Source organism: Pteropus alecto, unplaced genomic scaffold (assembly GCF_000325575.1).
Source record: "Pteropus alecto unplaced genomic scaffold, ASM32557v1 scaffold156, whole genome shotgun sequence".
In the NCBI taxonomy this organism is placed as follows: domain Eukaryota; kingdom Metazoa; phylum Chordata; class Mammalia; order Chiroptera; family Pteropodidae; genus Pteropus; species Pteropus alecto.
In genome coordinates this window covers 4193665-4216030 of record NW_006437746.1, presented here as the reverse complement: position 1 = coordinate 4216030, position 22366 = coordinate 4193665, and the positions used below count along the sequence as shown (strand labels likewise).

Sequence of the window (22366 nt, the reverse complement as noted above, 5' to 3'; positions counted from 1 at the left end):
TTTCCATAGGTCGGCGTAGGACCTGAGAAACCGCGTTCCTCGTGAACCCCACAGGTGCAGTGTACACACCAACTCCCCACTAAGAAATGATGGCTGCGCCCCAAGAGCATAAGGAGCCCCCAGAGCTCTAAGAGGTCCAGCCCCGACGCTGCTGCTTTGCTGAATCATACACATCCTGTACTTACTCTTCTCCCTCTGTTACCACCCCCGACCCCCACCCACCTAAGTGTGCCTGACTAGCAGAGAAGGGAGTGCAAATGAGCTGGCAAATGTTCCGTGCCTTGGGGACATCCCCATGAGGCCCCTTCCAGAGATCCTGGAGCTGGCCAAGAGGCCTCAAGCTTCTCAGATGTCTCTTTAGTCATTAGTGCTACAGAAACGTCCAAAAGGCTCCATCCAGAATTCATCAGGTTTTCAAAGCTCACCTAACTGCAAACCAAAGCCGCACCCTGAAGCCCCTCACCGATGAGTCCCGGTGATTCCAGGAGGGCTGTGCTCTGTCTGGGACACGTGCATCCTGGGAGCAAGCTGGCAGTAGGATCAGGGGCAGCCCGGCCAGCCACCTGTGTTTCCCCAGCTCTTAGCAAGAAAACCCTCTCACCAGACCCATGTGAGAGACACGGAGTTCGCTATCACCCCAGGTTGAAGAGGTGCCACATGAAGATCTGGCAGACGGCCCAGGACAACTCAGCTGTCGCAGCTTCGCTGTAAAGCGGGCAGGCCAGCACTTGGGGGATTTCCTGACAAAGGGAAGCTAAAGAGAGAAGGCACCCCTCTTAGAGCCACACCAAAGTTAGGTTGCTAGAGAGTTAGCCCGAGAGTGTGGGACGGGCAAAGGCAGGATGGAAGAACCTGGGGATTTCCCCACGATCAATATTACATGCTCTGACTATTGCTGCTTAATAAAGCACCCAAATATAGAGCCTTACGATAAAAACCGTTTTATTACATCTCATACTTCCATGAGACAAAAACTTGAGCAGGGCTCAGCGGGGCAATTCTTTTACATGTGGTATCCACAGAGGTCCTTTGGTGCCACTGAGCTGGTGGGCAGGCTGCTCCAAGGCAGCTTCCTTCACTTGTGTGGCCCTCAGCAGAGGAGGCTGGAGAGCTGGGCCCAGCTGGAACCACCAGACACTTCACACGTGGTCTCACCAGCATGGCGGCCTCATATAAGTGGGCTTTGTGCGTGGCGGTTAAGGGCTCGCAAGGAGAATGTCCCCAGGGATCCAGCTGAAGGCTGTGGGGCTCCTTATGACCTAGAAGTCCCAGAATTTGGAACTGAATTCTATTGGTCAAGCAAATCATTAAAATCAGCCCACATTCAAGGAATTAGACTCCAACCTCTCAATGGAAGGAGCAGTAAAAATTCGCAGCCATATTTACTCTCCCACCCTATGAGAGAGTTGAAAAACACTTGCTAGGCTCCTTGTAGGGGTTTTCACGCCACCCCTGTTTGTTGAGCTCCTAGTATGTGCCAGGCCCTGGAGACAGAGAGAGTGATGAATAAGACAGAACCTGGTCCCTGTCCTCATGGAGACTGCAGTGTAGACAGCATCCTAACAAATAGTTACACGGAGCCTAGCATGTGGTGAGTGCTCAGGTAACGCTGGCCGCTGGCATCGTGATCGCTGAATGAATTATTGGATAGAACGCTTGCCGTAAGCAGAGCGATGCTTTGAAGAATGACGAGGAGCAAAAGAACACAATCGACAAGGAGCCTGCCGTGTTCAGGAGGAGAAAGCTGGGGCTAAGGAGGAGGCGTCACAAACTAGGGGAGTCGGGGAGCAGGAGAGCTTTCAGGCAGAGGGGACCGCGTGGGTGACGGAGTGCAGAGGGCAAGGGAAGTGTGCACCAAATGGGGCTGGACCCCCCACGGCTGGGCACTGGCCCACCTTCTCCATCCTGCCCTGTTCTCAGCTGCGTGGGCTGCATTAACCTCGCCTCCCTCGCTTCCTTGCTGCTGCCAGTGGAAGGTACCAGCAGGAGTTTGAGCAGAGTAGGGTGGAGAGGAGAAAGAGTTTGGAGCGTGCATCCCTCTGGGTTCCTCCCCACTGGGCTGGGGGTGGAAGCAACAAGCTTCTCTGCCAAAGGCCAGTCGCATGTCAAACAGCCCTCTCCTCGTGTCCAGGCCTCACCAGCCTCTTCAGTGGCTCTTGCCTCAGATTCAGAGCAGCCGCCACTGTAGCTAGGTGAGGGACACTTCGCCGTTGCTCCTTGCATGCCCCACACCCTGCCCACGTCTTTGTAAGAGTCCTTTCCATAAATTGTCCTCAGTCGCCCTTTCGAGAGGGCCATCTGTCTCTTCCTGGGACCCCGAATGATAGCACTATCCCAGCTAGGTTAGGAATTTGAGACTTCATCCCAGGAGCAATTTTAGGAAAATGATAACCTTCCATTCACCGGCATGATGCTAAAATTTAACGATCGGCTCTCCAGAGGGAAAAGTCCTGATTTGCAGCATTTGCCAGATTCTGTGGTATGAACATTTCCACTGTGGCTGATTTTAAGCTACCAATGGGACAGCAACCAGCTTGCAAAATTCCTAAAAATATATCGCAAGCTGGTACGAGCCAGCTCCAGCATACCTCTGCCCAGATCAAATACTAGCTCTAGTCTCTTTCGCTGCTTGAGCCGGCCCAGTGGGAGACAGGCTGGGCGTTGGACCAGAGAGGTGGATGGGCCTTCTGGCTGCTGTCAGCCTCCTCCGACCTGTTCCTTTGCCCAAGACCCTGTTCCCCCTGGAAAAAGGGTTGGCCTCATGCCAAACTTGAGACTCCCAAGTGGCCCTTGAGCTCCTGTTCTTTTTTGAATTTCAAAGGCAAACACCAAGCGAGAATGAGATGTACAAGAGGTTTTGCGGGGAAAATGCCTTGTTGCACCCTTAGACCAGGATGCAGGTCCGACCCCTGTGAAAGGAAAGGGGGAAGGAAGAAGAATCAAACTAGAAGAGCCTCAGACCACAGCGTAGTTCTGAGAAAATCTTGGCCAGGCCAGTGGAGAGTCTCAGAGCAAAGGCTGCCCTTAGAGGAATTCTGGTTCAGGCAGGAATGAAAGGGCTCAAATAACCTGCCCAACTCAGTCACTGGCTCAAAGAGGCAGGGGGTCTGGGGGAGAGTGGCACGTGGCCTCAGTGTGCATGGTGGAGGCAGCTGGAACCATCAGTCAACCACGCACTGCGCAGGTGTCTCTTGAAGGAGATCTGAGCAGGCACTTCCTTGGCTGGCACAGGAACTTATACCCACTGGCCTTGTTGCCCGGAGACCTGCATCCCCTCTAGGAAGTGCAGGCTCTCACGCTTTGTGGCTTTAGGAAGTTCAGAACGATCTACCTGCTCCTGTACCCTAACCTCGCACTGATAGAGCCCAAAAGTCCCAGAAGTGTCCTGGGCCCAATCCCACTGCTTCGTCAGCTTCTGTGTGCAATGGGCACTGCCCATATCAGTCTCTGGCTCGTTAAGAACCCCAGAGCTTTATGCCACTCCCTCCTTGGTTCATTGCCCCCAAAAGCCCTACCCTTGAGGGCCCCAGAAATGGACCATCCCAGAGGAGGCGACTTCTATGCCAGATTCTCCGAATCCAGCTTTAAGCTGTCCTCCCATGCTACTGGGCCTCTGAACCCACATCCCCAATCCAACCCTTGGATTCACCCACTATGCCCAGGAGCCCAGGAGACCAGGCAAAGAGGCCCAGGCCCTGCATGCCCGTGACCCCTTCTGGCATCAATCACGTGACCCCCATCCTCTGCATCTCTCACTCACCACAATCCTTTCCCCAGCGGGAACCCAGGCTCCAACCTCCACAGGCTAAGACTGTGCCTTCTGATTCTAAGAGGGCTATCCGAGGGGTCCTTGGAACGCAGGAATGTGAGCAGGAAAGTAACCCTTATAGGTCAAACCAGATACAAGACACCATGCTTCGGCCCAAAGTTTCTCAGGAAAGATGTCAAACGACATTTTGTAAGAGAGGAGGAAAGGTAGGGGAATGTTCCATGTAAATGTGCAACAAGGGGTGACCTTAGCGGAAGAGGGTCTTAATAATCAAATGCACAAGGCGATCCAGTGTGAGGACACCAATCGGCCTCTTCCTCTGACACCCCTCTCATTGCCCGATGGGCTCCTGAACAAAGTGGCCAGGGTGGTAGGGATGGAGGCTATGCACGGGCTTGGCAACACCGACTTCCACTCGCCAAGGCCGGCCTTGTTGCAACCACCACTGAGTGCCAGCAGCAGAGACCAGCGCTGAGCCCCGCATAGGGACAACGCCCCAGAGTGACCAGCCAGCTTATATACTGGGTGGCTTCTGTCATGGAAGGAGCAGTGTTTTGTTCTTACTGGAATAAACACTTACTCTGGATACGGATTTGCTTTCCTGGCTCACAATGTTTCTGTGAAAACTACCCTTGATGGTTTAAAGAATGCCTGATTCTCTGTCATGGTGTTCCACACAGCATCGCTTCTCAGCATCAGAAGTGCGGCAATGGGCCCGTGTTCATAGAATTCACTGGGTTTACCATATTCCTCGTCATCCTAAGGCAGTTGACAATAAAATGGTGGAAAGGCCTTTTTTATGACTCAGTTGCAGCGCCAGCCAGGTGGCAATAGCTACTGGAGCTGGGGCAACGTCTTCTGGGAGGCAGTATGTGCTGTAAATCAACATCCAATATATGGTGCTATTTCTCTCATGGCCAGGAGCCACTGGTCCAGGAATCAAGGGGTAGAAGCCAGAGCAGCACCACTCACCATCACCCCTAGTGATTCATTAGCAAAAATTTTACTTACTATCCCCATAACTTATGCTCTGCTGGTCTAGAGGTCTCGGTTCCAAAGGGAAGAATGCTTCCAACAGGAGACACAAGGATGATTCCACCGAATTAGCAGCTAACACTGCCACCTGGCCACTTTGGGTTCCCCTTGTCTCTGAATCAACAGGCAGAGAAGGGAGTGATTGTCCTGGCTGGAGTGACTGACAGTAACTACCAAAGGGAAATTGATCTGCCACGACACAATGGAAATAGGAAAGAATATGTCTGGAATGCAGGAGAGTCCTTAAGGGTGTCTCTTAGTAGTACCCGCAGAAATGCTATTGGTCCAGGTTTTAGAGATGAAGGTGTGGATCCCCCATCAGTCAAAGAACCATGACCAACCAGCTAAGGCACTTACTGAGGGCAACGGGAATATGGAATGGGTAGCAGAAGAAGCTATCTATAAATACCAGCTGTGCCCATGTGACCAGAAGTAGAACTGAGGAGTGTAACTGTTACGAGTATCTCTTCCTTATTTTGTTATGAATATGTCTGTACACACATGCATCAAGCAAATAAGTTTTCTTTCTCTCTTATTTTCTAATATAAAATGTATTCATGATAATTAACTTTACATTATATACATTATATATATATAATATAAATAACTTTACATTATATATAATTAACTTTACATTATATATTCAGGTTACTGGGATCCAGGTAAAGAATGAATATCTCTCAACCCATCTGGAGGAAGGGTTAGCTCATTTTCCGTTGAAGTCATGAGAGTTGTGTCATATGAAGTAGATGTATAACTTTGTTATTGGAAACGTGTGCATAAATATTATTATAAATATATATGTATCTTGTAAATGTATATATTTATAATTCATATTATAAATATATACATTTTTTATACATTATACATTATAGGTACATATATACATTATAGGTACAAACATATGATTTTATCTTATATATAAATACACAATTTACAAATACATGTTTATAAATATATCTAAAGATTCTATACATATGTGTATATATTTATATATCTCCATCCTACTGGTTCTGTTTTTCCAATAGAACCCTGATACCTTGATAAAGTCGAACAATAGCAACAACAAATCTTGGAGGCTACGGTGGCCACGGGTATTTGGACCTCGGTGAAGTAAATGTGAAAAGCGACCAGGCAGACAACCATGGCAGTCACTGCGTTGGCGATGCAGATGCCCCTCGCTGTGTGGGGCGTGAGGGCCACGCAAGCCCAAAGCGTCAGCTCGGACCGGTCAGGGGATCTCGACTTCGACGTGGGCTCAGTCCGGGAGGCCAGAGGGGCCTTCGGGAAAAGAGAACAGGCCGAAGAGAAACGATACTTCTGAGCACGAACTCGGGAACGACTGGCAGCCTTGGAGAAACACCACGAAGAAGAGATCAGTCATCACATTAAGGAGACTGAGCGTCTGCAGGAAGAAATCAGACGGCACAGTGCACTGTCAAGAAACTAAAAGAGCGTGGTGATGATTAAGTACACACAGTTCCCCATCTAATGGCTACGCATCACTCCCCATTTCTATGAAGACGTAGTTCTGGTCTAATATCTATCTGCTGCCAACAGACTGTAATGAATTATCATCAGTGGGAGGGAAAACAAAAAGTGACCAGGCCTCCTTTCCTCTTTTTGCTAGAAATGGGAAATGGAAGCTGCATGATACACAGAAGTAAAAGTGAGAGTCCTTTGCCTCTCCGCCCCTGAAGCCGAGAATCAGGGAACTAGGATTTTCCTTCTGAGATCGACTAGCGAATTTGACGTGTACAGGCTGAGATCTGCGAGACGGAAGGCAGAGGCCGTCCAGAAAACACTCGTCTGAGAACCGAGGTACCCGCTTCCCTTTCTGAGCAACGTGACAACCAGGGGCAATGCTCAAAGTTCTGTCCCTCGGGAGAACTCCCCTTCACTACCACCCTTCAGGATGTCCCAGAAAGAAGCCACAGCGTTTCTCCAGCTGACCACTTTTGGGTGCTCTCTGCATGTCTTGCAAAATCATCTATAAACCAGACATGAGGGGTTTTTTTTCATTCAGCTGGTCGTAAGGAATTCCTCACGAAACCATAAGTGCGTGGGCTGGGAGAGAGAAGGCAGTACAGCCACGGGCATTCGGGCCCCTACTCATGGAACATCCTTGTGCTTTCACATCCTGCGTGGTCCATTATATGCCGCCTCCGTTTGATGATGGCTTGGTGGGTCCGACAAAGGTGGAAGGGCTTCTTCTATTGGCAATTTAAGGGTTCTATATCCCCAGCTTCCTTGTGATCTTCCCATATGTCCCCATTCCAACGATCAGGATGGCATTTCTACCCAGTCAGATGCAGAATATACAAGATCGTGGAGAGTGAACTGCAAACTGACAAGGTCCTTGCAATCCGTGAGGCCAGCCGAGGGTTGCCTCACCTCAACGAACCCCGCTGAGAATCGGGAGGTACGAACTGTTCGGGGAAACAACACAGTGTTTCTCCGAGGCAAGGAAGTACACTTACAGCCACGAACAGACAGAATGGCAAAAGTTCATAATAGAATGTGGGTTGGGCGATGGTGCCAAAGATGATCTTATCCTAGCCAGCAGCTGTATGCTCTTGTATAAAAGCAGCTTGCAAAAACAAAGCTGCGCCATGGCTCATCACCAGTGGACAGTGGTCCTCCTCATCCCACCGTTGTCTCTCTCTTTCTTTTCGGCAGCTCCCACTGTTCAGGCATCAAACAGGCTGCGCTGGACACAGCAGGTGGCACCCAAACAGGGACCTGAATACGGGAAGACGCAAAACAGGTAAGGGAGGAGACTCCCTCGAGTAAGTGTACACATCGGGCAGAGGGAGAGTTTAGAGGCTAGTCTGCAAGTTTATGAAAGGTGCACCAGAAAAATTGAAAAATTAGACTAGTACAGTGGGAAGTACAACATGGGACAGCAAGGGGCCAAGGACCGCAATATTTTTGTACCAATGCTTAAAGCAATGCTTAAGGCTCGGGGATGCGGTGTGCGTTCTGATCCGATTCAGCCATTTTTAGTTTTTGTTCAAGAAACTTGTCCTTGGTTTCCAGAGGAAGGAACGGTAAATTCAGGGACTTGGGAGAAAGTGGAGGTGCGCTTGGCGTGATCGCTTTTCGGCTGAGGGGCCAAAGGACTTTCCTAGTCCCACCTTTGCTTTTTGGGGTTTAGTAAGGGACCCATTAGACTCTACTCCTTCAGCTAGTCGTCTCCCTGCTGCTTCCCCACCAGGAGAGATGGCACAGATGTTAAAACGCACAGTGGAGGGATACGAGGCGTTAAAAAGGTCAGGGACGGAGCCCTTAGTTTGAGGGAGCCCCTTCCTCCGGAGTATGAGCAGGCATTAGAAAGAGAGGCCAGGAAATAATCATCATCCAGAATCTTCAGATGAGGACAAGTCCGAAAGCGGAGGGGAGGACTCTGCAATAGGGTTAATTGCCGCACTAGCTAAACTTCCAAGCGACGCTCCTCCTGCTCATTTACCCCAACCCCCTAACTTGGGATCTAAGAATCACCATTCTGGAGTGTCCTATTCCCTGGTGCAAAAAGGAATCTGGAAAGCTAGAGAGAGTGGGGGAAGATACGGGAGGTTTTCAGGTTTTTCCCATAACAGAGACTTAACAATCAGGGGCCGATTGTCCAAGAGCATCCGGCCGTCTCTTTGAAGACACTGAGGGATTTAAAACAGGCCTGCGCAACCTATGGTCCTATGGCTCCTTTTACTTTGGCATTGCTTGAGGGACCGCAATACGAAACTCTGCCTCCCTATGACTGGAAAACAATAGCCAAGGCTTGCTTATCGGGAGAGATGATCTGCTGTGGAAAAGTGAATGGCATGATCTCAGTGAGCAGCAAGCCAGGCGTGATGTGGCTCATGCTGTTCTTATTACAGTAGAAATGTTAACTGGAGAGGGGCAGTATCTAGATTTGATGCAACAAATAATATTTCAGCCACAGGCAAAGCAACACATTAACATTTGTGCTGTGAAGCCTTGGCGCAGTTTGCCTCCATCAGGAGCCGAGTCTGAGGAACTCAGTGGCGTGCGGCAGGGGCTGATGAATTTATACCAGGACTTTGTTTCCCGTCTTGGACAGGCGGTGTCTAGAACGGTGTCTGATACTGAGGCAGGAGGAATAATAGTGAAACAGCTTGCTTATGAGAATGCGGGTAAACCCTGCCAAACAGCACTTAGACCCCATAGGGAGATGGGTATGCTATCTGACTTTATTAGAATATGTGCTGATATTGGGCCAGCTTACGTGCAAGGAGCTGCATTGGCTGCTGTGTTAAGTCAATCCTTAGGAAACTAAAAGGGCCCTCAGGGCAACGGAGGGAAAGGTGGAGGAACTTGTTTTTGCTGTGGCGGAGCTGGATGCTTTGCCAGGGAATGTCCCACCAGAAGCTTGACTGAGGGGCAAGGAGGTCATCCCACCCCTTGGGGTAGTGAGGTGGCTAAACCTAGAGCGCCTGGAATTTGCCCTAGATGTCAGCGAGGAAGGCATTGGGCTAATGAATGTAAATCACGTCATGACGCCTAGGGCAATCTGCTGCAGGGAAATGGGCCACGGGGGTCGGCCCCATCAAATAATGGGGCTCTTGCTACCAACCCATCAGTGTTTCTTCCCCCTAATGTGGAGCCGTTACCCGCGAGAGGGCTCCGATCTGCGATCCTGTCTCCAGGGGACCAGATAAGCCCACCGTTCGACAACTCTGCTGTGCTACACCAGGAAGCGCAGGACTGGACCTCAGTCCCACCATCAGATATGTATTAACTCCTGAAATGGAGCTCCAGGCCATCCCTACAGGGGTGTGGGGTCCTATTCCTCCTGGACTGCAGGTCTTATATTAGGTAGAAATAGCTTGACTATGAAAGGATTTCAAGTGTTGCCAGGAGTCATAGATGAAGATTATACAGGAGAGATTAAGGTGATAGCTCAGACCACGAGAACCATTGTTCAAATACTGTCCACTGACAGAATTACTCAATTCGTGCTTATTCCCCATGTAAAGACAGGGAAAGTGTTAACCTCTAAAGAAAGAGGAGAATCTCGATTTGGGTCTTCGGATACTTATTGGGTTCAGCAAATAAAACAAGAGAGACCTACGATGACTTTATTGATAGAGGGGAAAATGTTCTCTGGTCTTTTATATACTGGAGCTGATGTGTCGGTTATTGCTAATAAGCACTGGCCTTCCAACTGGCCGACAGCCCTGGCTTTAACCGAGCTACAGGGCATAGGACAGGCTCAGGGAACTCTGCAAAGCTCAAAAATATTACAACGGACAGATTCTGATGGTCAGCAAGGCTCTTTCCATCCTTATGTTCTTCCTGGTTTGCCGGTTTGCCTGTTAATTTGTGGGGGAGAGATGTTTTATCACAACTAAAAGTTATGATTTTTAGTCCAAATGCTCAGGTTTCCAATATGATGTTTAGACAAGGATATATGGACTTCCTTAGTGGACTAAGGAAGGTACAACCATATGGCAGAGGGTCATATGAAGCCACTATAAGGCCAACCTAAAAATGATCACGCTGGGCTCAGATATCAAAATTTATAACTGGGGCCTTAGTAGCTCCTGCTACCTCTAGTAAAGTTACTGCTGGAAAAATCTCTTGGAAGTCAGATGATCCCATTTGGGTAGACCAATGGCCCCTAACTCAGTAGAAGTTGTCCGCCACTCAGCAGCTGGTTAATAAACAACTTAACGCAGGGCATATTGAGCCTTCTATTAGTCCCTGGAATACTCCAATTTTTGTTATAAAAAAGAAATCAGGCCAATGGTGATTACTGCAGGATTTAAGGGCAGTTAATTTAACTATGGAAATTATGGGTGCCATTCAACCTGACCTCCCTACGCCTACTATGATGCCTTGGAATTTTCATCTTATTATTATAGATTTGAAAGACTGTTTCTTTACCATACCTTTAGATCCAGAAGATAAGAAATGTTTTGCCTTTCGCCTCCCTTCACTTAATTTTAAAGAGCCCATGAGAAGGTACCAATGAAGAGTTCTTCCTCAGGGTATGGCTAACATTCCTACGTTCTGTCAAAATTTTGTTGCTCAAGCAGTATTGCCAGTTAGAGAAAAGTTTCCAGACTCCTATATCATCCATTATATAGATGACATCTTGCTTGCACATGCAGAGGAAAGAGTATTGCAGCAGGCATATGCTGAATTACAAATATCCTTGCAAAATTATGGTCTTCGCATTGCACCAGAGAAAGTGCAGAGGTCTGCACCTTTTTCATATTTAGGAACTATAATTTTGCAGCGAACAAACCACAAAAACGTTCAAATTCGATTTGACTCATTAAAGACATTTAATGATTTTCAAAAATTACTTAGAGATATTAATTGGCTTAGGCCACAATTAGGAATCACCATGGGACAACTACAGCCTTTATTTGATATTTTGAGAGGAGATTCTGATCCCTCTTCTCCAAGAGAATTAAGTCCTGCTGCTAAACAGGCTTTATAATTAGTAAATGAGGCTATACAAAATACACAGGTCTACCGCATAGATCCCTCTCTACCTTTGATACTAGTAATTTGTCCAGCTAAACCTCTTCCAACTGGGATTATATGGCAAAAGTCAGGGCCAATAAAATGGTTACATTTGCATAATTCTGCTCCAAAAGTTCTTAACCCATATTATGAGTTAGTCTCTATCCTTACAGATAAAGGGCAAACCTGGATGCAACAGCTCTTAGGAAGAGATCCTAGTACTATAATTATTCCTTATAATCAGAAGCAGCAAGTACGCTTAAATCAATATTCTGATTCATGGTCATTATCTTTAGCTCAATGTAATGCAACCATTGTCTTTATCCACCTGATAAGCTAATACAGTTTTTAATACAAACACCTGCTATCTTTCCAAAGGTGATTTCTCAGGTACCTATCCCTAACGCTATTACTGTCTTTACAGATGGTTCCAGCAATGGAGTTGCTACCGTACATAACCCTACTCAGACTTATTCAAAACGAACTAACATGACTTCAGCTCAGAGAACTGAATTATTGGCTTTAGTTTGGGCTTTAGAGCTGTTTCCACAACAACCTGTAAATATTTATTCAGACAGTGTTTATTTATACACTGTGAGCCAGGTTATTGAAACTGCCTTCGTTGGACATAGAGCAGATGAAAGCCTTTTTCATTTATTTATCCAGCTTCATGAGCTTATTCAAGCCAGGAAGGACCTATGCTTCTTTGGACATATACTAGCGCACTCACAGCTTCCAGGGCCACGAGCTGAGGGAAATGAATGTGCTGATCGCACTACCTGCAGTAATGGAGCTGTTCCTATTTACTCTTTGTTAGCGGCAGCACTCTCTACCCCTACGCAGCTGGCTCTAGAGAGTCATCAACTACACCATCAGAATGCATCTGCCCTGCGTAAGCAATTTGGATTATCTCGGGAAAGTGCTCGTCAAATAGTTAACCAATGTCATCAACGTCAAATCCATCTACCTGTTCCTCATTATGGAGTTAATCCGCGAGGACTATTACCTAATCATATCTGGCAGATGGACGTTACACATGTTGGGTCTTTCCGAAATACTCCATAGGTACATACCACTGTAGACACCAGTTCTGATTTCATATATGCCACTGCTCGTTCAGGTGAAAGCACTAAACATGTCATTAGTCGTTGCCTGCAAACTTGTGCAGTCGTTGGCCTTCTCAGGCAAATCAAGGCTGACAACAGAGCTGGATATATTAGTAAAGCATTTTGACAATTTTGTAAACAATTTCAGATTGCACGTGTAACAGGTATACCCTATAATCCTCAAGGGCAAGGCATCGTAGAATGTGCTCACTGTACCCTCAAGGTTCAAATACAAAAACTAAAATGGGGAGTCAGCCCTGTGATGCCTCAGAATATTTTAAACCATGTACTTTTTACTTTAAATTCTTTAAACATAGATGATGATGGTCGAACAGCTACAAAAAGGTTCTGGTCTCCTTCGGGGAATCCACGAGGAGTAGTTCGTTGGAAGGATCCATTAACTAACATGTGACATGGCCCAGATCCTGTTTTAGTGTGGGGACGGGGCTTGTTTGTGTTTTTCCTGAAGGTGCAGACGGACCTCACTGGCTGCCTGAGAGGCCGGTCAGGCATTGTGAAGATGGCGGATGGATCAGACGCAGAGAAGCTCATCTCTCCTTTGAAATGTCTGAAGATCACTCCTCTGGTAGTTGTTCCACAATCCAGGGGAACTCGGAGAGCACGTAATCCCTCATGGGGGGGGGGGGGGATAGTAAACATTTGACATCAGAAGGGCAAGACATGGTTCGGCGTCAGGGTTTGCCTGTCACTCCTGACCGACTGTTTGTGGTCATGTTAGCTCAGCTAGCTGTGCAAGTAAGTGTAGTTAAAGGAGAAAATTATTGGACGTATTATCTTAATCCCCCTGTATTGCATCCAGTTACATGGGAAGATGTTAGTGTACCTGTGTTTGTTAATAATACACAAGTTTGAGGATGCCATTCTGACGGCCATATAAAGCCACAGTGGGTGAATTTTAATTATTCAGTGGGTGTCATCGCTTGCACCACTGTGTGCTGAAACTCGTGCTGGGGTTACTGGATGCTTAAAAATAGAATCCTATGTGAAGACTGTTATGGGAGGGGCTGCTCCAGCTAATCTCACTGGACCATGGGACCTGTTTAAGTATTTGCATCAATTATCTATTCTTGGACTTTCTAACAATACTATGGTAGTGCCAGCAATGCATCTTCCCAGAATACCTTATTGTCCCAACACTACATCAGCGAAGCTGAAAGGATGGGTAAACTGGCTGGAATGTGCTCATCCTTTACCGTCAGAACATGAGACAACTGGATGGTTGCAGAAGGTATATGATTGGTCTCATCGCCTTGTTGCTCATAAAGATTAAATGACCCCTGGAGGATAGATAGCTTCTTTGACGACCACCCCAAAAGGACTCGTGGCGAGCTTTTGCAGCTTTGGACTTCGTTAACCTGTCTGATTTGTCTACTGCAGACTTGAACATTAAGCATAGCTATGGGGTTCGAGCCTGTGTTTGCCGCCCCCTATGTTCTTCTCGTTGGACAATTGCAAACAAATGCTTCGAATGGACTTCTTAATATATCTTGTACCAATTGTAATTTAACTAATTGTGTGAGTCCCCATAATCAGGGGTCAGATTTATTGGTTTTAAGTCAACCAAGTTTTATCATGTTACCAACTAAATTAGAAGAACCTTGGCATGATGATAGTGGGGTACAAACTCTGTTAGAAATGAAATCTGCTTTGAGTAAAGAGAATTAAAGGACTTGTTAATGCAGGACTAGTAGCTACTGCAGTAACTGTAGCAGTGACCTTATCACAAAGTATCTAAAATGCTAATTTTGTTAATGAGTTGGCTCATAATACTTCTATGGCTATGGAGACACAAGAAGACATTGCTTTAAAATTAGAGATTAAGCTGAATGCTTTAGAATCGGTAGTAGTGCAGATAGGAAACGAAGCAGAAGCTCTTGGAAAAAGAACAAGTTTGCATTGTCATGCTGCCTATAAAGGGGTATGTGTAACCAATGTAACCTATAATCAATCTAAGTGGAATTGGCAATGGGTGTGATTGCATTTACAAGGTATTTGGTATCATGATCATTTCCATTTAGATTTGCATATTTTGCATCAGGAGATTCTGGATATACAAAATGCAAAGGATACTACTATCAATCCAAAAGATTTAGGTAAAGATTTATTAGATCGTTTGCATGGGTTTAATCCTTTGATTTGCTTAAACGTACTTTTTGGATTTTAGCTGGAATTGTATTCTTTTGTGCTTTTTCAGTCAGCTGCCGAATCCTCCAACGACATGTAGCACGGTCTCAAATTACGTTGCATGCTCTACGGCTTAAAAATAAAAAAAGAAAGGGGAGGTGCGGAGAGCAGACTGCAAGCTGACAAGGTCCTTGCAATCTGTGAGGCCAGCCAAGGGTCGCCTCGCCTCAACGAACCCTCCTAAGAATCGGGAGGTACGAACTGTTCGGGAAACAACACGGTGTTTCTCCGAGACAGGGAAGTACACTTACAGCCGCGAACAGACAAAGTGGCAAAAGTTCACAATAGAATGTAGGTTAGGTGATTGTGCCAAAGAGGATCTGATCCTAGCTCGCAACTGTATGCTCTTGTATAAAAGCAGCTTGCAAAAATAAAACTGCGCCATTGCTCATCGTCAGTGGACAGTGGTCCTCCCGATCCCACCTTTGTCTCTCTCTCTCTTTTCGGCAGCTCCCACTGTTCCCACTCAGGCATCGAGCTGGCTACGCTGGACGTGACACGAGATCAATCTATAAAAATCAGCTGTATCTTTACACAATATCAATGAACAATCTAAAAGTGAAAGTAAAGAAACAATTTTGTTTACAGTAGCATAAAATTAAAACACTTCGGAATAAATTAAAGCAAGAAAGTGTGAAATCTATATACCACACAACACAAAACACCACCAAAAAAATTAAAGAAGACCTAAGTACATGGAATCCAGGGTTCATGGATTGAAAACTCAATATCGTTAAGATGCCAATAATCCCCAAATTGATCTACAGGTCCAATACAAAGCCTATCGAAATTCCTTTTTCATTTCTCGATAGTGTCCTTTGACACACACATGTTATAGTATTAGCTCTTACAGTTGGGACTTAATCCATTTGAAGTTAATTTTTGTATCTCACATGAGGTAGGAGTCCAAATTTATTCTTTTGTATGTAGATATCTAGTCGTCCCAGAACCATTTGCTGAGAAGGCTGTTCTTTCTCCACTGAGTGGTCTTGGTGTCCTTGTGGAAAGCATTCTCCATCATATTCCATTTATCTAGATTTACAATCTTAAATAGAAGAAGGAATAAAGTTGGAGGATGCATACTTCCTGATTTCAAAGCTTATTATGAAGTTATGGTAATCAAAATGGTGCGGTGCTGGTCTAAGAATAGACCTAGAGAATAATCTAATATAATTTAGAGTTCAGAGCTAAAATTAAAAATCTCTAGGAAGGAAACATAGGTACAAATCTTTGTGACCTTGGGTTGGACAGTGGTTTCCTAAATATGACACCAAAATCAAAAGAAACAAAAAAAGTTTTAACAAATTTATCTTTATCAAAATTAAAAACTTTTGCATGTGAAGGACATTACCAAGAAATTCAAAAGGAACCCGCAGAATGGGAGAAGTTATTTGCAAATCACATATTTGATAAGAGTCTAGTATTCAGAATATATAAATAACTCTCACAATTTAGTAATAAAAAGCCACATAACCCAAATTTTAAGAAGGCAAAGGTTCTAAATAGATTCTTCTCCAAAAAAAATAATACCCAAATGACCAAAAGCACATATAAAGATGCTCAACATCGTGATTCATTAAAAAAGTGTAAATCTTGTCTATGGCCATGCCACCCTGAACAAGCCCGATCCTGTCTGATCTCGGAAGCTAAGCAGGGTCGGGCCTGGTTAGTACTTGGATGAGAGACCACCTAGGAAGACCAGGTGCTATAGGCATAAAATAATAATAATAATAAAAAGAAAGAAAGAAATCATGCTAGATAAAAGAAAGCCGTTCACAAAAGGTCACCTATTGTATGATTCCACTTACATAAAATGTCCAGAATAGATAAAACCATAGAGGCAGGAAGTAAATTAGTGATCGCCAGGGAATGGAGGGAGATAGACGTGGGATTGACTGCTAACAAGTACGGGACCCCTTTCAGAGGGGATGGAGATGTATGTTCTGAAACTATCCAGTTGCAGTAATAATGACTGTACCACGTTGTGAATATGCTAAAAGCTTTTGAATCCTACCATTAAAAATAGTCTATTTTTATGTTACATGAATTTTATCTCAATTTAAAATGATCACAAATACAATTTTTGATCAAACGAGAAAAAAAAAAACAGCTTAAAAAATACATTATCCTTTAGACCCCTTCTGACTTTAAAATTACCTGAATCAACCCTTGGTGGAACCCAGGACTCAGAAGACTCCCAAGTTGTCAACCCACCTGCCTGTGGAGACAGGTTAGGTACCCAGCTCTTCTCTGTGTGACCAGTACTTGGCCAGGCTATAACATGAGGTCTTGGATGGGAGCAGGGGTTGGGGGTGCATCAAATCGGGGAGTCTGATAGTGGGAGGAGGAGGGAACGGTGAAGGCTCCCTCTGAGAATCCACGCAATAGTCTTCCCCCCACTTCCTCCAGCCTTCTGGAAAGGGCAGATGTTTCACTTTCTCTAAGCAAAATATGAAACTGAGAAGCACCATTTGTGCCACAAGACGCATGAAAACAGGTGTAGATATGGGTGAGTTCTTTTTAAACTTATGTTTTCCTCCAATTTTGATAGCCTATACCGGGAGTTCTTAGAATTTGGGGGGTGGGCATCAGAGCCACCTCAAGAGCCAATAAATATGCAGATTCCTGAGGCTCTGATTCCTTAGGTCTGGGGATTCTCCCCAATCCGCATTGCTAAAAAGTTGGTCAGTGGATGGTCTTTGAATAACAGTCATATATAACACTGTTCCTTATGCCATAGAAAACAGAGGGGTTTATTTGGTTCTAAGTCTTCACCTAAGACGTTATTCTTATTGGTAGATGGTTATTCTTATCGGTATAAATTAGAGCTGTTTCTCAATCCAAATTATATTATGGACCAGAAAGATAAATGTACTTTCTTAGAGTCAAGTGGGCATGACTCTACATGACTCTACAGAGACGGGGAGAGAGAGTGGGCATGACAGGCTAAAGAAAAACAAACTAGAACGTGTATCTCAGAGTAGTTTGGGGTTTGGCAACATTCTCCTTTGTATCCCCGAAGACTTGCAGGCCCAGACCTTGAGTCCCGCTGAAATTGTGAGTAAATGAATGGATAACCAACAGAAAAGTGGAAAGGGTTTTCTAGATGCCCAATATCCTCTTTACTTCTCATTTGCTGAGAGTTTATGTCATAAACGGGTATCGAGTTCTGTCAAATGCTTTTCTGCATTTATCAAAAAGGATCATGTAGCTTTGTCACTATTCTGTTAATAAGGTAACTTAAACTGATCAATTTTTCAAATATTAAATCAACCTCTTATTTTTTAAGCACCACTTGGTTATGATGTATTATACTTTTTAAATATAATACATATATTCGATTTGATTTGCTGATATTTGGTTAAGGATTTTTGTTTCTATGTTCATGAGGGATTATTATGGTCTGTAGTTTTCTTTTGTTGTAATGTTTTTGTCTGTTTTGAGTATCGGGTTTATGTTGGCCTCATAAAATGTTTTGGGAATAATCATGCTAAGCGAAATAAGCCAGACAGAAAAAGTTGAAAACCACATGATATCATTTATATGTGGCATATAAACCTAAAAGCAACAAACGAACAGGACAAACAAAGACTCATGGACATGGACAACAGACTAGTGGTTACCAGAGGGGAGGTGGGGAGAGGAGGAGGGAGGTAGATGGGGTAAGGGGGGTCAAATATATGGTGACATTAAAGAATTAAAAATAAATAAGTTAATTAAAAAATGATTTGGGAAGTATTCCATTCTGTATTTCAGATAGTTTGTATAAGATTGGTGTTATTTCTTCTGTACATGTTTGACAGAGTGCACCAGCAGAATCATCTAGTTCTAGAGTTTTCTTTGTGAGAAAGCTTTTTTAGAGTTAACTAAATTTCTATAACTAATGCACTACTTCCTTTATCAAGAAAATCTTGCTAGAAAGAAATGCTAACCAAACTGGAGGGTATGCTTTACGGCTCCATGTTCTGGTGAACGATCTTAATCTCATCGTGAGTAATTAATTCACCCACTGCTGGCTGGTCCATGGACCACACGTTTTCGTAATATGAACTCTCCTGAACTCTAGCCTAACCACGTGGATTCAAACCATGTCGCTATCATTTCAGATGCTCTCAATGTCCAGATGGAGCCCTCGGGCATCCCAGAGTCCACCACCCCTTTTGATTATGATCTTCAGAGCTTTCTGTGTGAGAAGGAGACCTTCAACTTTGCTGCCTTCAGCACCACCATCCTGTACTGCCTGGTGTTCTTCCTCAGCCTGGTGGGCAACAGCCTGGTGTTGTGGGTCCTGGTGAAGTACGAGAGCCTGGAGTCGCTCACCAATGTCTTCATCCTCAACCTGTGCCTCTCAGACCTAGTATTCTCCTGCTTGTTGCCTCTGTGGACCTTGGAATACCACTGGGGCTGGCTGCTGGGAGACTTCCCCTGTAAGCTCCTCAGCATGCTGTTTTCCATCAGCCTCTGCAGCAGCATCTTCTTCCTGACCATCATGACCATCCACCGCTATCTGTCTGTGGTGAGCCCCCTCTCATCCCTGCGAGTCCACACCCTTCGGTGCCGAGTGCTGGTGACCACAGCTGTGTGGGCAATCAGCGTCCTGGCCTCTATCCCCGATGCCATCTTCCACAAAGTGTTTCATCATTCGGAACATTCACGTTGTGATTACGCGGAACTCAAGTGGTTCCTAGCGTCGGTTTACCAGCACAATGTCATCTTCCTGCTCTCCATGGGGATAATCCTGTTCTGCTACGTGGAGATTCTCAAGACCCTGTTCCGCTCACGGTCCAAACGGCACCACCGGACCGTCCGGCTCATCCTCACCATTGTGCTGGCACACTTCATCAGCTGGGCTCCCTACAACCTGATGCTGTTTCTGCAGACACTGCTGAAATTCGAGGTCATCCAGAGCTGCAAGGTCAGCCAGCAGCTGGATTACGCCTTGCTCATCTGCCGCGATTTCGCCTTCTCCCACTGCTGCTTCAACCCAGTGCTCTATGTCTTTGTCGGGGTCAAGTTCCGCAGACACCTCAAAACTCTGCTCCGGCACTTCTGGCTCTGCCGGTCACAGGCGCCCAGCTCTTCCCCGTTACCTCACACCCCAGGTGCCTTCCACTATGAGGGCGCCTCCTTTTATTGAAAGGGAGTTTGGTGCTGCAGGTTGAGATGGACAGAGAAGCCACAGTGGGAGCCAAGAGAAGCGATGCAGGAAAAGTGGATCCCCGCCTGGAATTTTACGTTGCCATTTTAGTGGGAAAAACCTTTCTTGGATTCTGAGTTCATCATTCATTCTTTCCTTTATTCATTCATTTAGACATGGATCTCTTATCATTGCTTAGTTCAGAAGTTTCTAAAACATAAAAGGATTCCCAGAAAGGAGCATCCTTCAAAGACCTGATTGTGTGTGATAATTATGCAGGGTGTCCCAGTCAATTCTGGAGGGCGTTGGTTCTGTATCCCCTAGTGACAACTGAATGAGTCTCTGCAGGACAAAAACCACCACATCCTCAAGTATAGTCAGAGAGAAATCTGAATTCTAAAACCCACAACTGGATTGGAGATGTATTCTGTACCTTAATTCCAGTTTCTAGCACATGAACTGGCGCTTGTGATTTAGTTTGTAAATCTTTTATTAGCAGAATGAATACAATATGTGGGGTCTTCTACAGGAAGCATTTCTTTAGAGACTATAAATATGGACAAGCTACCCTCCAGGCGCCAACAATCCAGCTTTGGAGGCCCAGATAAGTAAACACCGACCTTGGCGACGGGTCTCAATCTGTGAACCTGATTTAGCTCTGGGATGGGGCCTTTGGAAAGCTCCCCAGGTGATTCTGACATGAACCCTAGTTAGAAACATTCGGATGCAACTCCTTGAGAATGGGAATTCCAGCACCTTGCCCAGCTCCTTGAGCAGGACTTTGCACAGTCACTGTGGCGCTCAGTATATGCTTTGTTGAATAAAGTAGCTACTAACACAGCTCTCAGCTGGAGTCTGGAGAGCTTATAAGGCATTTTCCCCTTCAGTTCCAGCTACAATTTCAATGATCTATTTGCCATTGGGTGGCCGGTCTTGAAGGAGTTTGACCTGGCTGGGGAAGAGTGAGGGTCTAATTTTAAGAATTAGGTCAGTAACACCTGCTGGAGAGGGCTGGGCGGTGGACCAGGGAAGGGATAAAACTCTCTTGGACTAGCTAACCAATAGGTGGGGCCATCCCTCACCATAGCAAAAGGGAGGAGGCAATGATTTGGTTGCAAGGGCAGAGCTAAGCCTATGGGTAATTGTTGGGCACCCCCTCAAACCAATAGTATTAAACCTTCATTTAACTTTTATTTAGATGGCACACTGAGCCCAGGGAGCAGAAGGGCAGAGGATTCCAGTTCACACACCCACTTGGTCAAACCAAAGCGCCGTGAGTTTTGAGCCCAATCTTCTTAGAAGGCAGGTTTGGGGGTCTTGTATCACCACAGAGCATGTACTTGGAGGAGCCTGCTTCATTGTCTCCTCACCCCCTCTCGCTCCTCACATCTCAAGATACTTATCCAAGTATGTCTTTCAACACAGACAGCCACATCCCTAGAAACACGTCAATGAATACAATCATGCGTTTCTCTTTACATTTCTAGTGATGTCTTGGCACTCCCAATAGACCAGCTCCCAGGGTGATCATTAATCAAGGATCTTCTCCTAATCCAGCTCCTTGGGAATCCAAGGGAAGAGGAACAGAGACATGGGGTGGGGGTACAAACAAAAAGACAGAGGGGCATCCCATCAGAGAGGGAGCATGGGCGAGACCGGTGACTGCATGCTACATCCTCTGGCCACACCCTTCCTTGGCCGCAAGCTCCTGCTTTCCCCTCCCTCCAGCCACTGAAACCACTGTTCGACCTCAGTTGGACTCTCGTAGGCCTGTCCCGCCCCCTCCAGTTGAAAAACAGTGCCCTGGACACAGGGCTGCAGACCTGTCACATCTGGAACATAAAAAATCCGCAGCAGTTCCCAGGGAAGATGCTCTTCACAGCATTTCCAGCTCCACGCTTTCTCAAGCGAAGTCAAGAAGAGAGGAAACTTGCCGACTCCTGCAACAAAAATGCGCCTCCAAGCCCAGGAAAGCCTCAGACCTCAGCCAGAGTGGAACTTCCTTGAGAGTACGACCCTTGTTACATGTCTAGAACTTTCCATGATGCCCAGAAATAGTGGTAGTTGGTTGAGTAACCAGATAGGAGACCGTATTTTTGGCTTTTTTCTACTTCTGTAGCCTCTTCCGACACTTGCGTATATCACATCTTCCAGTCAACTCCAGGCAGCATCCACGGGCTCTCCATGAATAGTTCTCTAGACTCCACCAGCCCGGACGTCACCTAGTTTGTTGAACTCCTAGCGGCTGTCATTTGTGAAAGCTTCCTGCAATGGACAAAGAGACTCACAAATAGAACAGATTTCCACAGTAAACTGGCTGAGAAGGCTCTTGCGATTTGAGCCCTGGACACAAACCCGAAATCTGAGCTCTTTTACTTACCCACTGTGACCTCGGGCCTCTTAGAGCCTCAGTATCCTCATCTGTAAAATTTTATAAATGTCCACAACACAAAGACAGGCTCTACCCACATGATGGAGGTGTCCCTGAGGTCATGCGTGTAAAAGTACTTGCTTTGCAAATTGTTCAGCCCTAGACTAATATGAATTGTTATTGTAATCATCTCATAGAAACAGTAAGCATCTTTGTATTATATGCACAAATAAAAGATGGGCATGTAT

The 22366-nt window shown here is 45.7% G+C and overlaps 1 protein-coding gene and 2 pseudogenes across 1 annotated transcript; all 3 read left to right on the top strand.

The window, feature by feature from the left end:
• Positions 1–5948: 5948 nt before the first annotated feature.
• On the top strand, positions 5949–6128 carry LOC102890659 (annotated as a pseudogene).
• Positions 6129–16205: 10077 nt separating this feature from the next.
• On the top strand, positions 16206–16324 carry LOC112482077 (annotated as a pseudogene).
• A 2398-nt stretch (positions 16325–18722) lies between these two features.
• XCR1 (X-C motif chemokine receptor 1) lies at positions 18723–19747 on the top strand. The gene has a single exon (XM_006914861.2). The coding sequence runs from the start codon at positions 18734–18736 to the stop codon at positions 19745–19747; it is 1014 nt and encodes a 337-aa protein (XP_006914923.1). The 5' UTR covers positions 18723–18733.
• The last annotated feature ends 2619 nt before the right edge of the window (positions 19748–22366 follow it).

Bases quoted from the DNA above. Each gene is read 5' to 3' on its own strand.
- XCR1 (XM_006914861.2), top strand. From the start codon at position 18,734: ATGGAGCCCTCGGGCATCCCAGAGTCCACCACCCCTTTTGATTATGAT.